A 13,989-nucleotide genomic window follows, 5' to 3' on the forward strand; every position below is an offset into this window, starting at 1 on the left:
TGCTGATGCTGCCAGGGTGCTCTGATCGTATTTTGGGGTTTAACCCCTTCTGCTTTCTCCTCTGCAGTATCGTAAACAAGGTGCAGGAGCACGAGGAGTTCTTTCCAGCATTTGAGGAGTTAATAAAGGAGCTGCTGGACATCTTAGGTGGGCACCAGGGGCTGGGTGCAGACATCTGAGGTGGGCACCAGTGGCGGAGTGTGGATAGATTGTCAGCTCTTATGCCTCTCTGTGTCTCTGCAGGAATCAGTCACCTGGAGGAGATTCTGCCCGAGGTGCAGAGGTTAAAAGATCTGAAGGCCCGGTGACTGGTGATACTGGTTATACTGGTGATCATCTGCCCAGTGTGGGGGTTCACTGTCTGGAGCAGAAGCAACGAAAGGCTGAGCCTCACCCACCCGCCCGCCATTACTGGATGACTAGCGGTGTGACGCTGGGACAGGATTGTAGACGTGTAGTGACGGCCATATTGGTTGTCCCTCGGCTTTCTAAAGTGACTGAAATAAAAACCGCAAATGGAAGAATAGCCGTCCTGTGTGTGCAGCGCTACGTGTCTCCATGGTGACAGTCGGGGGATTTGTGCAAAACCAGACTCAGGAGACTAGTAGAATGGAAATAATTTTATTTGCGGTATGACGGCGGCGTCTGATTTCGGAAATAAATAATCTGCTCTCAGACCGGAGCATCGGCGCAATATTTATATATTATACACTTTACATAAGAAAATCTGCAGCAATATATTACATATCTACATATTTACACCCAGATAAAATGGCGGCTGCCGGAAATCAGGCGGTCGGGTGGCCGGACATCGTCAGCTCAAACCTGTAAAACACGGAGAGGGCGGCCATTAGTCCAAGGCGAGGAATCTGCAGCAAAACCTTCGTCTGCCGCACAAGGATATTCCTGCAACACAGAAATCCTCCCCATGACGACTTACGCTTGTGGGGGCGCTGTGGAGTGAAGAGACCGGAAACAGCCGTGTGCCCGGCCTCCATGTATGTGTGTCACGTGTGTGTGCCCGGCCTCCATGTATGTGTGTCACGTGTGTGTGCCCGGCCTCCATGTATGTGTGTCACGTGTGTGTGCCCGGCCTCCATGTGTGTGTGCCCGGCCTCCATGTGTGTGTGTCACGTGTGCTCCCTGGTGAAGCCTCGTGTGTGTGTGCCCGGCCTCCATGTACAGTACAGACCAAAAGTTTGGACACACTTTCTCATTCAAAGAGTTTTCTTTATTTTCATGACTATGAAGGCATCAAAACTATGAATTAACACATGTGGAATTATATACATAACAAACAAGTGTGAAACAACTGAAAATATGTCATATTCTAGGTTCTTCAAAGTAGCCACCTTTTGCTTTGATTACTGCTTTGCACACTCTTGGCATTCTCTTGATGAGCTTCAAGAGGTAGTCCCCTGAAATGGTTTTCCCTTCACAGGTGTGCCCTGTCAGGTTTAATAAGTGGGATTTCTTGCCTTATAAATGGGGTTGGGGCCATCAGTGGCGTTGCGGAGAAGTCAGGTGGATACACAGCTGATAGTCCTACTGAATAGACTGTTAGAATTTGTATTATGGCAAGAAAAAAGCAGCTAAGTAAAGAAAAACGAGTGGCCATCATTACTTTAAGAAATGAAGGTCAGTCAGTCAGCCGAAAAATTGGGAAAACTTTGAAAGTAAGGGCTATTTGACCATGAAGGAGAGTGATGGGGTGCTGCGCCAGATGACCTGGCCTCCACAGTCACCGGACCTGAACCCAATCGAGATGGTTTGGGGTGAGCTGGACCGCAGAGTGAAGGCAAAAGGGCCAACAAGTGCTAAGCATCTCTGGGAACTTCTTCAAGACTGTTGGAAGACCATTTCAGGGGACTACCTCTTGAAGCTCATCAAGAGAATGCCAAGAGTGTGCAAAGCAGTAATCAAAGCAAAAGGTGGCTACTTTGAAGAACCTAGAATATGACATATTTTCAGTTGTTTCACACTTGTTTGTTATGTATATAATTCCACATGTGTTAATTCATAGTTTTGATGCCTTCATAGTCATGAAAATAAAGAAAACTCTTTGAATGAGAAGGTGTGTCCAAACTTTTGGTCTGTACTGTATGTGTGCAGTCCATGCTGTGTGTCACGTGTGCTCCCCGGTGAAGCGTCATGTGCGCGGTCTGCCCGGTTGTCGATGGGCTGCGGTCCTGTTAGTCTGTAGACTTACCAGTCGGTGAATCCCTGTTCGATATCTTCTCTGGACAGGTCCACCAGCGTCTGTGAGGAGAAGGAAACGAGATTCAGCTCATGGGCCGAGCATACAGATGAGGGGAGTAGTAGTCCCTACTGCTGTGTTCATCACTCACCTTCCCCATCTCCTTCCTCTCATGGGATCCAAACGGCCGGTTGTTCTTCACTGCGATGTCCAGCGTCCGTTTCTTGGCATCTTCAAGGGAAACCAGAAACTCGAACCTGGAAGACAAAGAAGGGGAGTGGGGGTCAGACACTGGCAATCCCGGAGCCCCCAATACCTAGGAGGGACCCCAGTATATAGAGAGGTTGATGGGAATGCCTGTTGTGCCCCTAGTACTGGTATTGAGACTGAGCGGAGCCGCCATGTCTGTGGTCACAGGATTCTCACCTCTCATTGTAGATGGGGTTCAGGGTCTTTCTCTTCACCGTCGTCTTCTTGCGGCTGGCCCACCTCCGGTCCGGGAGCAGGTAGATGCGGACGTAGGGATCAGCTCCATGGTTTGAGCACTGGATCAGATTCCTTGGTGAGAACACAGAAGGCAATGTTAAGTGACTGCCGGATGGGGTGAGGTCCGGGAGACCACTGAGGGTCGTGGTGAGGTCCAGGAGACATTGGGGCTCCACCTTACCTGCAGCCATTGATGGACACAATGAGGGAGCGCCGCAGTGACGCGTATCGGACAGAGATGTTGATCTCTCCAGTCACCACACCAGGACCACTGGAAATATGAAGGTGACTATTAGTTCTCTGCTGTATCGGGCATTCCTGTCCATGCGCAAGGGTTAACCAGACCTACCTGGGGTCCTCACTGGGGTCAAACACTGAGGAGGCCACCGAGCTGAGTGAGATGAGGCTGGGTGCCATTCTCTGCAGGTGTTTCAGGTTGGGGGTGCGAGGAGCGGCCTGTCCTGGGGTCTGATGGGGGGTTACTTTTTGAACGGAGCCTGCCTGGTTGATGCGCTGGCTGGCGCTGTCCATGCTCTCCTTCCGCGTCAGCTTGTTCTGTGGGACGTAGTGAATCTGCTGACGCTGCTGGGAGTCACTGGGTTTGCGTTGGTTTCCATGGGATTTCTCTTGGGACTTCTGCCTAATGGAGACTGGTCCGTGCTTCAAGGAGTTAATTCCTGCATAGACTGAGTCCGGGTCTGGATCCTCAATGTGCAGAACCTTGGACATGGAGGACACACTCAGTAATGCGGGACGCGCTCAGGGACGGAGGACGCGCTCGGGGACGGGGGACGCGCTCGGGGACGGAGGACGCGCGGGGGACGCGCTCGGGGACGGGGGACGCGCTCGGGGACGGGGGACGCGCGGGGGACGCGCTCGGGGACGGAGGACACGCGGGGGACGGAGGACACGCGGGGGACGCGCTCGGGGACGGAGGACACGCGGGGGACGGAGGACACGCGGGGGACGCGCTCGGGGACGGAGGACACGCGGGGGACGCGCTCGGGGACGGAGGACACGCGGGGGACGCGCTCGGGGACGGAGGACACGCGGGGGACGGAGGACACGCGGGGGACGCGCTCGGGGACGGAGGACACGCGGGGGACGCGCTCGGGGACGGAGGACACGCGGGGGACGCGCTCGGGGACGGAGGACACGCGGGGGACGCGCTCGGGGACGGAGGACACGCGGGGGACGCGCTCGGGGACGGAGGACACGCGGGGGACGCGCTCGGGGACGGAGGACACGCGGGGGACGCGCTCGGGGACGGAGGACACTCTGGGGGGCGGAGGACACTCTGGGGGGCGGAGGACACTCTGGGGGGCGGAGGACACTCTGGGGGGCGGAGGACACTCTGGGGGGCGGAGGACACTCTGGGGGGCGGAGGACACTCTGGGGGGCGGAGGACACTCTGGGGGGCGGGGGACGCGCTCGGGGGGCCGAGGACACGAGGGGGACGCGCTCGGGGACGGAGGACACTCTGGTGGGCGGAGGACACTCTGGGGGGCGGGGGACGCGCTCGGGGGGCGGGGGACGCGCTCGGGGGGCCGAGGACACGAGGGGGACGCGCTCGGGGGGCGGGGGACGCACTCGGGGGGCGGGGGACACTCGGGGGGCGGAGGACACGCGGGGGACGCGCTCACACTCACCCGCAGGATGATCTTCATCTTGATGAAGCTGTTGGGCCCGGAGTTAGTGAGTGGAAACTTCTGGTCCATGGTCATGTCCTCGCTGGTCAGGAGGCGATGCAGCGGGAAGTCCAGCATGCCCAGGGCGCACTGCCAGTTCTCGGCCTTCACCTGGAGACACAGACTCATGAGGACGGGGCGGGGATCAGTTCACAATAATGATTCTCTGTTCTGCTGTCTAAAACCCAAATTTAAAGAATTCTTAGCCCTTGAGCCTTATTTTCCCCCATTTTGCAGTCTCTGCTTGCTGTCAGTGAATGGGCACATTCCACTTTACAGCTGAGATCCTGTCCTGGCTTTGTTCCGCTCACACAAGCGGGGATCTTATAAGCCCTTCCCCCTTAAATCTTGCAGCAGTTGCCATTTCAGGCCTTGCGGCCATATTACCTCCACGTGAAGATGCTGCATATGGACGTTCTGTATGAAGAAAGCGAAGGCCTGTTCCCACACGGGGTCCATGGTGCCGGAGCAGGTCTGTCAGGAGAAGAGACGTTACTGATTGACAATGGAGGGCAGCCATGACGCCGCAGTCACTACCGCCACCCCCGGGCTGTGTGAGCAGGAGACGGTAATGAAGAAGCTGGGCCCCTGCAGCCACTTACCTTACTCTTCACTGACTTCTTCCCCACATACATGACAACATACGAGCTGGGCTCCTTCTCACTCTGCACAGAACACAGAACATGGGATCAGAGAACAGCAGAGAACATGAACACAGTGAGAAGGGGCGCCGCTGCTCCTCACCTTCAGGGATGGGGTGTTCCGCTGCTTCTGGACCGAGTACTCGCTGTTTGAATATTCAAAATGGTTTCTCTGCAGGAAGAACAGGACATGTTTAGTGGGCGACACGGAGAGGTGGGCCACACACAGGGCGTCTCCCTGTCTCATAACACATCACACCAGAATCACTTACCGGCAAACAACTGGCGCTGTCCAAATACACGATGATCATGGCGGTGGACAAACCATTTGTCGCCTAAATTGGAATAAAAGACGCAGAGACGTCACCAGATCACCACTTGGGTAAGTACAGTGTTATCAGATCACCGCTCATCTCTGAGGTAAGTACAGTGTTATTAGATCACCGCTCCTCTCTGAGGCAAGTACAGTGTTATCTCTGAGGTAAGTACAGTGTTATCAGATCACCGCTCATCTCTGAGGTAAGTACAGTGTTATCTCTGAGGTAAGTACAGTGTTATCAGATCACCGCTCATCTCTGAGGTAAGTACAGTGTTATTAGATCACCGCTCCTCTCTGAGGCAAGTACAGTGTTATCTCTGAGGTAAGTACAGTGTTATCAGATCACCGCTCCTCTCTGAGGTAAGTACAGTGTTATCAGATCACCGCTCATCTCTGAGGTAAGTACAGTGTTATTAGATCACCGCTCCTCTCTGAGGTAAGTACAGTGTTATCTCTGAGGTAAGTACAGTGTTATCAGATCACCGCTCCTCTCTGAGGTAAGTACAGTGTTATCTCTGAGGTAAGTACAGTGTTATCAGATCACCGGGTCACCACTCGGGTAAGTACAATGTAATCAGATCACTGCTCCTCTCTGAGGTAAGTACAGTGTTATCAGATCACCGGGTCACCACTTGGGTAAGTACAGTGTTATCTCTGAGGTAAGTACAGTGTTATCTCTGAGGTAAGTACAGTGTTATCTCTGAGGTAAGTACAGTGTTATCTCTGAGGTAAGTACAGTGTTATCTCTGAGGTAAGTACAGTGTTATCAGATCACCGCTCCTCTCTGAGGTAAGTACAGTGTTATCTCTGAGGTAAGTACAGTGTTATCAGATCACCGGGTCACCACTCGGGTAAGTACAATGTAATCAGATCACTGCTCCTCTCTGAGGTAAGTACAGTGTTATCAGATCACCGGGTCACCACTTGGGTAAGTACAGTGTTATCTCTGAGGTAAGTACAGTGTTATCTCTGAGGTAAGTACAGTGTTATCTCTGAGGTAAGTACAGTGTTATCTCTGAGGTAAGTACAGTGTTATCTCTGAGGTAAGTACAGTGTTATCTCTGAGGTAAGTACAGTGTTATCTCTGAGGTAAGTACAGTGTTATCTCTGAGGTAAGTACAGTGTTATCTCTGAGGTAAGTACAGTGTTATCTCTGAGGTAAGTACAGTGTTATCTCTGAGGTAAGTACAGTGTTATCTCTGAGGTAAGTACAGTGTTATCAGATCACCGCTCCTCTCTGAGGTAAGTACAGTGTTATCTCTGAGGTAAGTACAGTGTTATCAGGTCACCGCTCCTCTCTGAGGTAAGTACAGTGTTATCAGATCACCGGGTCACCACTCGGGTAAGTACAATGTAATCAGATCACTGCTCCTCTCTGAGGTAAGTACAGTGTTATTAGATCACCGCTCATCTCTGAGGTAAGTACAGTGTTATCTCTGAGGTAAGTACAGTGTAATCAGATCACTGCTCCTCTCTGAGGTAAGTACAGTGTTATCTCTGAGGTAAGTACAGTGTTATCAGGTCTCCGCTCCTCTCTGAGGTAAGTACAGTGTTATCTCTGAGGTAAGTACAGTGTTATCAGGTCACCGCTCCTCTCTGAGGTAAGTACAGTGTTATCTCTGAGGTAAGTACAGTGTTATCAGGTCACCGCTCCTCTCTGAGGTAAGTACAGTGTTATCTCTGAGGTAAGTACAGTGTTATCAGATCACCGCTCCTCTCTGAGGTAAGTACAGTGTTATCTCTGAGGTAAGTACAGTGTTATCAGATCACCGCTCCTCTCTGAGGTAAGTACAGTGTTATCTCTGAGGTACAGTGTTATCTCTGAGGTAAGTACAGTGTTATCTCTGAGGTAAGTACAGTCTTATCTCTGAGGTAAGTACAGTCTTATCTCTGAGGTAAGTACAGTGTTATCTCTGAGGTAAGTACAGTGTAATCAGGTCACCGCTCCTCTCTGAGGTAAGTACAGTGTTATCGCTGAGGTAAGTACAGTGTTATCGCTGAGGTAAGTACAGTGTTATCAGATCACCGCTCCTCTCTGAGGTAAGTACAGTGTTATCTCTGAGGTAAGTACAGTGTTATCTGGTCACCGCTCCTCTCTGAGGTAAGTACAGTCTTATCTCTGAGGTAAGTACAGTGTTATCTCTGAGGTAAGTACAGTGTTATCTCTGAGGTAAGTACAGTGTTATCAGATCACCGCTCCTCTCTGAGGTAAGTACAGTGTTATCGCTGAGGTAAGTACAGTGTTATCGCTGAGGTAAGTACAGTGTTATCAGATCACCGCTCCTCTCTGAGGTAAGTACAGTGTTATCTCTGAGGTAAGTACAGTGTAATCAGGTCACCGCTCCTCTCTGAGGTAAGTACAGTGTTATCTCTGAGGTAAGTACAGTGTTATCTCTGAGGTAAGTACAGTGTTATCTGGTCACCGCTCCTCTCTGAGGTAAGTACAGTGTTATCTCTGAGGTAAGTACAGTGTTATCTCTGAGGTAAGTACAGTGTAATCAGATCACCGCTCCTCTCTGAGGTAAGTACAGTGTTATCTCTGAGGTAAGTACAGTGTTATCTGGTCACCGCTCCTCTCTGAGGTAAGTACAGTGTTATCTCTGAGGTAAGTACAGTGTTATCTCTGAGGTAAGTACAGTGTTATCAGGTCACCGCTCCTCTCTGAGGTAAGTACAGTGTTATCTCTGAGGTAAGTACAGTGTTATCTCTGAGGTAAGTACAGTGTTATCTCTGAGGTAAGTACAGTGTAATCAGATCACCGCTCCTCTCTGAGGTAAGTACAGTGTTATCTCTGAGGTAAGTACAGTGTTATCAGGTCACCGCTCCTCTCTGAGGTAAGTACAGTGTTATCAGATCACCGCTCCTCTCTGAGGTAAGTACAGTGTTATCTCTGAGGTAAGTACAGTGTCATCTCTGAGGTAAGTACAGGGTTGCAACCTTCCCAGGTTAAGGGGGGCCCAGCGGAGGGTCACTTACCTCCTGCAGCTTATTTGGAGCAGCCAGCAGGGAGAACCACTCGAGCTTCAGATGGACGGATCCGCTGACTACGTCACTGAGCGGGAAGCACTGCGGAGGGAAGGAGCGGAGGTCAGAGGTCAGCCGCCAATCGCTGCTCACCCACCTCCCACCGCCACCTCACTCACCTCATCCACCATCCGATCCTTCATGACGCCCTCCAGACAAATGACCAGACTGCGGGACACAATGTGCACACGTTACATGTATGACCACCCCGGGAACACGCATGCCCCCTCCACATCCAGCCTACGTTACCTCCCCAGAAAGTCGTCTTTGTCTGGATCCTCGTCATAGAGATCGACCTCCAGGTCCTGCCCGGGAACCTCATGGATGACGAACTGTGAGAGAAGGGGCGGAGTCACACGTGGAGTGGCACATACATGTAGATACCCTGAGCAACACGCCTATTACATGGGTTATACTGCGCACAGCACGGACACTGCAGGAGATTGGGCACAGGTAGGTACAACACACTGGGGAGGGGCAGATATCTGCTGTATACCACGGGGTGGGGGGGGGGGCAGATATCTGCTGTATACCACACACAGGGGAGGGGCAGATATCTGCTGTATACCACACACGGGGGAGGGGCAGATATCTGCTGTATACCACGGGGGGGGGGGGGGGGGCAGATATCTGCTGTATACCACACACGGGGGAGGGGCAGATATCTGCTGTATACCACACACGGGGGAGGGGCAGATATCTGCTGTATACCACACACGGGGGGGAGATATCTGCTGTATACCGGGGGGGGGGGGGGGCAGATATCTGCTGTATACCACACACAGGGGAGGGGCAGATATCTGCTGTATACCACACACGGGGGAGGGGCAGATATCTGCTGTATACCACGGGGGGGGGGGGCAGATATCTGCTGTATACCACACACGGGGGAGGGGCAGATATCTGCTGTATACCACACACGGGGGAGGGGCAGATATCTGCTGTATACCACACACGGGGGGGAGATATCTGCTGTATACCACACGGGGGGGGGCAGATATCTGCTGTATACCACACATGGGGGGGAGATATCTGCTGTATACCACACAGTATCTACCACTACATGTAGGAGGGCACAGAGGTAGGTCACATGGGGCGTGTCCTCTCACCTCGTACATCTCGTTCCAGTGAGGGTTAAGGTTCTCCCTGATGGTCTGGCTCTTGAAGCTCTGGTTGCCCACCTTCAGGATGGCGTACGGGTCAGACTTGCCCTTTATGATGCCCTTCAGATAATTGTCCTTCGGGATCAGGTGATCGGCCTCGAGGAGATAAACTCTCAAAACGCCCTGAAATGGAGACCGTGACGTCAGCGCTCACCCCGTCACCCCCGGCTATTGGTGGCAGTCGGATTTTAGAAGGAACGCCCGGGTAAGAGCCCGGCGACACGGATGTAGTAGTGCACAGTACAGCGCTTCTCGGGGTCCACGTTTCAGACTGACGCCGTCTTTGGTTAAAGAGGCGAATCAACACGTGTTTTTTCTTAAAGAGAGCGTCTCCCAGGCGCCTGTTATGTGGCGGTATTACTTTACGGTACGGAGGCCGTAACCGTGTGGAGAAAAGAGGAGATCACTGGGGCCCCTCTCCTAGTATTGAGAATGCGTCTGAAAGAGAAGCATTATTGGGGGTCCGCCACAGTCAGGGGCTTGTGACGTAACGCACATCGCTACGTGAATAGTTCTGCAATCAGAGGTTTAATAATGAGATGAATGGTTACGGCCGTTATGATTCTGGATCGTTTTTCGGGCGCTGTCTCTAGGACACGCTCGGAATTCCGTTTCCTGCACGTCTTGTACAAGGACAATAAAGTCTCTCGTCCGTTTTACTCACCTGCGGTACGGGGAAGCGAAGCTGGGCCGTATTCACCTGGCCGCTCAGAGGGAACGTGAATCGGTTGGGCAGCACCAGATGGGACGCGATGAGGTCGACTATCATCCCATCCGACATGTCGCTGCAAGAGACCAAAAAGGAGGAAACCATGAGCCGGGTCGGACTGCAGCACCCGCCAGATGCTGGAGCAGGATGCGCAGTCCCATGTAAATTCACCATTTTATATCTGTGCACACGGCACTCTGCCACTATTTCTACATCTATTAGAACCTCAGGCTTCACTGCTGCACATTATGTCCACTGGGTGGCCCCTACCTCGCACCGTCCGCCTAGTGGTCCCCCTCGCACCGTCCGCCTAGTGGTCCCCCTCGCTCCATCCTCCTAGTGGCCCCCCCCCCCCTCGCTCCGTCCGCCTAGTGGCCCCCCCCCCCCTCGCACCGTCCGCCTAGTGGCCCCCCCCCTCGCACCGTCCGCCTAGTGGCCCCCCTCGCACCGTCCTCCTAGTGGTCCCCCTCGCTCCATCCTCCTAGTGGCCCCCCTCGCTCCGTCCACCTAGTGGCCCCCCTCGCACCGTCCTGTGCACTGTGCTGAGGTTATTTTAACCCTTTACTCATCAAAGGGGCATAGATGTCGGTGATGAGAACATAGTCCTGCCACTTTACACATCACTAGTCAGACCACACATGGAGGACTGTGTACATTCTGGGCTCCTGTGAACAAGGCAGACATAGCAGAGCTGGAGAGGGTTCAGAGGAGGGCAACTAAAGTAATAACCGGAATTGGCGGACTACAGATCCCAGAAAGATTATCAAAATTAGGGTTATTCACAGTAAAAAGACAACTGAGAGGAGATCTAATAGCTACAGTTGTGTTCAAAATAATAGCAGTCAGACATCACTAACCTGATCAGTCACTGTTTTTGGTAGAGATGATATTTCTACATGGCAAATAATTTACTAGCAGGTGTAGAGAGTAATAGAAACCCAACAGACATGACCCGCATGCTGCTGATTCTGTGTAATAGAATCACTAATAGAAAGGGGCATGTTCAAAATAATAGCAGTGTGGAGCTCAATGAGTGAGGTCATTCATTCTTTAAATAACAGGTGGCAATTATTGCCCTTATTTAAGGCAGGAAGGCAGCAAATGTTGTACCTGCCGGTTACAGTGCATTTCTCTGAAATTCGGAGGAAAATGGGTCGTTCCAGACATTGTTCAGAAGAACAGCGCACCTTGATTGAAAAGTTTATTGGAGAGGGGAAAACTTATAAAGAAGTGCAGAAAATGATCGGCTGCTCAGCTAAAATGATCAGAAATGCTTTACAATGGCGACCAAAACTTGAAAGACGCGGAAGAAAGCGAAAAACTACCATTCGAATGGATAGAAGAAAAGCCAAAATGGCGAGGACTCGGCCAACAATCAGCTCCAGGAAGATGAGGGCTGGGGACCCGATCATTATTATTTTCCCTTATAACATGGTTATAAGGGAAAATAATAGCATTCTGAAAACAGAATGTATAGTACAATAGCGCTGGAGGGGTTAAAAAATAAATAATAATAATTTAACTCTCCTTAATCCACTTGATCGCGCAGCCGGCATCACTTCTGTCTTCATCTTTGCTGATTGCAGGAAAAGGACCTGTGGTGACATCACTGCGCTCATCACATGGTCCGTCACATAATCCATCACCATGTTATAAGGGAAAATAACACAATCTACACAACACCGATCTGTGAAGTAGTCCGGGTTCGGCTCTGGGTACCAAACATGCCGATTTTTCTCACGCGCGTGCAAAACGCATTACAATATTTTGCACTCGCGCAGAAAAATCGTGCATTTTCCCGCGATGCACCCGTATCTTATCCGGCCCAAAAACATGACGCCCGTGTGAAAGAGGCTTTACAAGGAGAAGACGACGATGTGAGGCCGAGCGATCTACAAGAAGCCCCCGCAAAGTCCGGCTGGTGGAAAACAAGACGTGTGCTGAAGAGCTTACAATCCGCCAAAGAGCCCACTGACCGCCTGAAGAGACATTCTGGGGACTGATGGAAGATGGTACTTTTTGGGTCTAGTGGCCGGAGACAGTTTGTCAGACGACCCCCAAACACTGAATCCAAGCCCCAGTAGACTGTGAAGACAGTAAAGCATGGTGGACAAGCATCATGAGATGGGGATGTGTCTCAGACTACGGTGTTGGGCCTGTTTATCACAGACCAGGGATCACGGATCAGTCTGAATCCATCAGAATACTGGACGAGGTCATGCTGCCTTATGCTGAAGAGGAGATGCCCTTGAAGTGGGTGTTCCAACAAGACAACGACCCCAAACCCACCAGTAAACGGGCAACGTCTCGGCTCCAGACCAACAAGACTGACGTCATGGAGCCGCCGGCCCAATCCCCGGGTCTTAATCCAATAGGAAACTTGTGGGTGACATAAAAATGCAGTTTCTGGGGCAAAACCAAGAAATAGAGAAGAACGGTGGACTGTGGTCCGATCCTCCGGGGCCGGAATACCTGGTCACAGGGGCCCGAAGGTGGTGACTCCGAACAGCACAGACGTCCAGCAGGTCTCAGAGACAGCGGGTATACAACGGAGTATTAGTGACGGGATTCAGAGGGAAGAAAAGCTTCAGACATTTCTCAGTTTATAGAGTGAATGTTTGAGTTTGTAAAGAAGAAGACAAACACTGCTATTTTTTTGAACAGTCTAATATTCACTTTTCTTTTTTTTTTTTTTAAAAGTACAACACAAATTTGATATATTTTTCTTCATGTTTTGATTTGGAATAGAATGTGTGGTGTTCCCAATGCATCTGTGTGGATGGAGATAGAAGCTATTAGAAGGATTCTGAGCTTTGTTCAATTTTTTAAACACACTGCTATTATTTTGAACACAACTGTATGTATAAATATAATCAGGGGTCAGTACAGAGATCACCACTCCCATCATCTATTTATCCCCAGGACTGTGACGAGGGGACATCCTCTGCATCTGGAGGAAAGAAGGTTTCTACACAAACATAGAAGAGGATTTTTTACTGTAAAAGCGGCGAGACTATGGACTCTATACTGTAAGAGCGGTGAGACTATGGACTCTATACTGTAAGAGCAGTGAGACTATGGACTCTATACTGTAAGAGCAGTCAGACTATGGACTCTATACTGTAAGAGCAGTGAGACTATGGACTCTATACTGTAAGAGCAGTGAGACTATGGACTCTTTACTGTAAGAGCAGTGAGACTATGGAGTCTTTACTGTAAGAGCAGTGAGACTATGGACTCTTTACTGTAAGAGCAGTGAGACTATGGACTCTTTACTGTAAGAGCGGTGAGACTATGGACTCTTTACTGTAAGAGCAGTGAGACTATGGACTCTATACTGTAAGAGCAGTGAGACTATGGACTCTATACTGTAAGAGCAGTCAGACTATGGACTCTATACTGTAAGAGCAGTGAGACTATGGACTCTATACTGTAAGAGCAGTGAGACTATGGACTCTTTACTGTAAGAGCAGTGAGACTATGGACTCTTTACTGTAAGAGCAGTGAGACTATGGACTCTATACTGTAAGAGCAGTGAGACTATGGACTCTTTACTGTAAGAGCAGTGAGACTATGGACTCTATACTGTAAGAGCAGTGAGACTATGGACACTTTACTGTAAGAGCAGTGAGACTATGGACTCTTTACTGTAAGAGCAGTGAGACTATGGACTCTTTACTGTAAGAGCAGTGAGACTATGGACTCTATACTGTAAGAGCAGTGAGACTATGGACTCTATACTGTAAGAGCAGTGAGACTATG

The 13,989-nt window shown here is 50.9% G+C and overlaps 2 protein-coding genes across 4 annotated transcripts in view; one reads left to right on the top strand and one right to left on the bottom strand.

Annotated features, from left to right (window-relative positions):
- Positions 1-675, top strand: part of CEP70 (centrosomal protein 70) — a 64,804-nt gene extending 64,129 nt beyond the window's left edge. For all 3 annotated transcript variants that reach the window (XM_040440968.1, XM_040440967.1, XM_040440969.1), the window contains 2 exons: positions 68-147; positions 244-675. In XM_040440968.1, the coding sequence (XP_040296902.1) occupies positions 68-147; positions 244-308 (145 nt within the window). In that variant the 3' untranslated portion in view covers positions 309-675. The remainder of the gene's footprint in view (positions 1-67; positions 148-243) is intronic.
- ESYT3 (extended synaptotagmin 3) overlaps positions 636-13,989 on the bottom strand; it is a 53,928-nt gene continuing 40,574 nt past the window's right edge. The window contains exons 8-23 of the mRNA XM_040440966.1: positions 10,183-10,303; positions 9,465-9,641; positions 8,605-8,687; positions 8,475-8,523; positions 8,308-8,397; positions 5,285-5,347; positions 5,116-5,184; positions 4,974-5,036; positions 4,759-4,845; positions 4,333-4,482; positions 3,033-3,403; positions 2,865-2,954; positions 2,624-2,755; positions 2,349-2,454; positions 2,210-2,259; positions 636-825 (exon numbers count right to left, since the gene is read on the bottom strand). Coding sequence (XP_040296900.1) covers positions 789-825; positions 2,210-2,259; positions 2,349-2,454; positions 2,624-2,755; positions 2,865-2,954; positions 3,033-3,403; positions 4,333-4,482; positions 4,759-4,845; positions 4,974-5,036; positions 5,116-5,184; positions 5,285-5,347; positions 8,308-8,397; positions 8,475-8,523; positions 8,605-8,687; positions 9,465-9,641; positions 10,183-10,303 — 1,738 coding nt within the window. The 3' untranslated portion in view covers positions 636-788. The remainder of the gene's footprint in view (positions 826-2,209; positions 2,260-2,348; positions 2,455-2,623; positions 2,756-2,864; positions 2,955-3,032; positions 3,404-4,332; positions 4,483-4,758; positions 4,846-4,973; positions 5,037-5,115; positions 5,185-5,284; positions 5,348-8,307; positions 8,398-8,474; positions 8,524-8,604; positions 8,688-9,464; positions 9,642-10,182; positions 10,304-13,989) is intronic.

The sequence above is a fragment of the Bufo bufo genome, chromosome 7 (assembly GCF_905171765.1).
Source record: "Bufo bufo chromosome 7, aBufBuf1.1, whole genome shotgun sequence".
Lineage (NCBI taxonomy): Eukaryota > Metazoa > Chordata > Amphibia > Anura > Bufonidae > Bufo > Bufo bufo.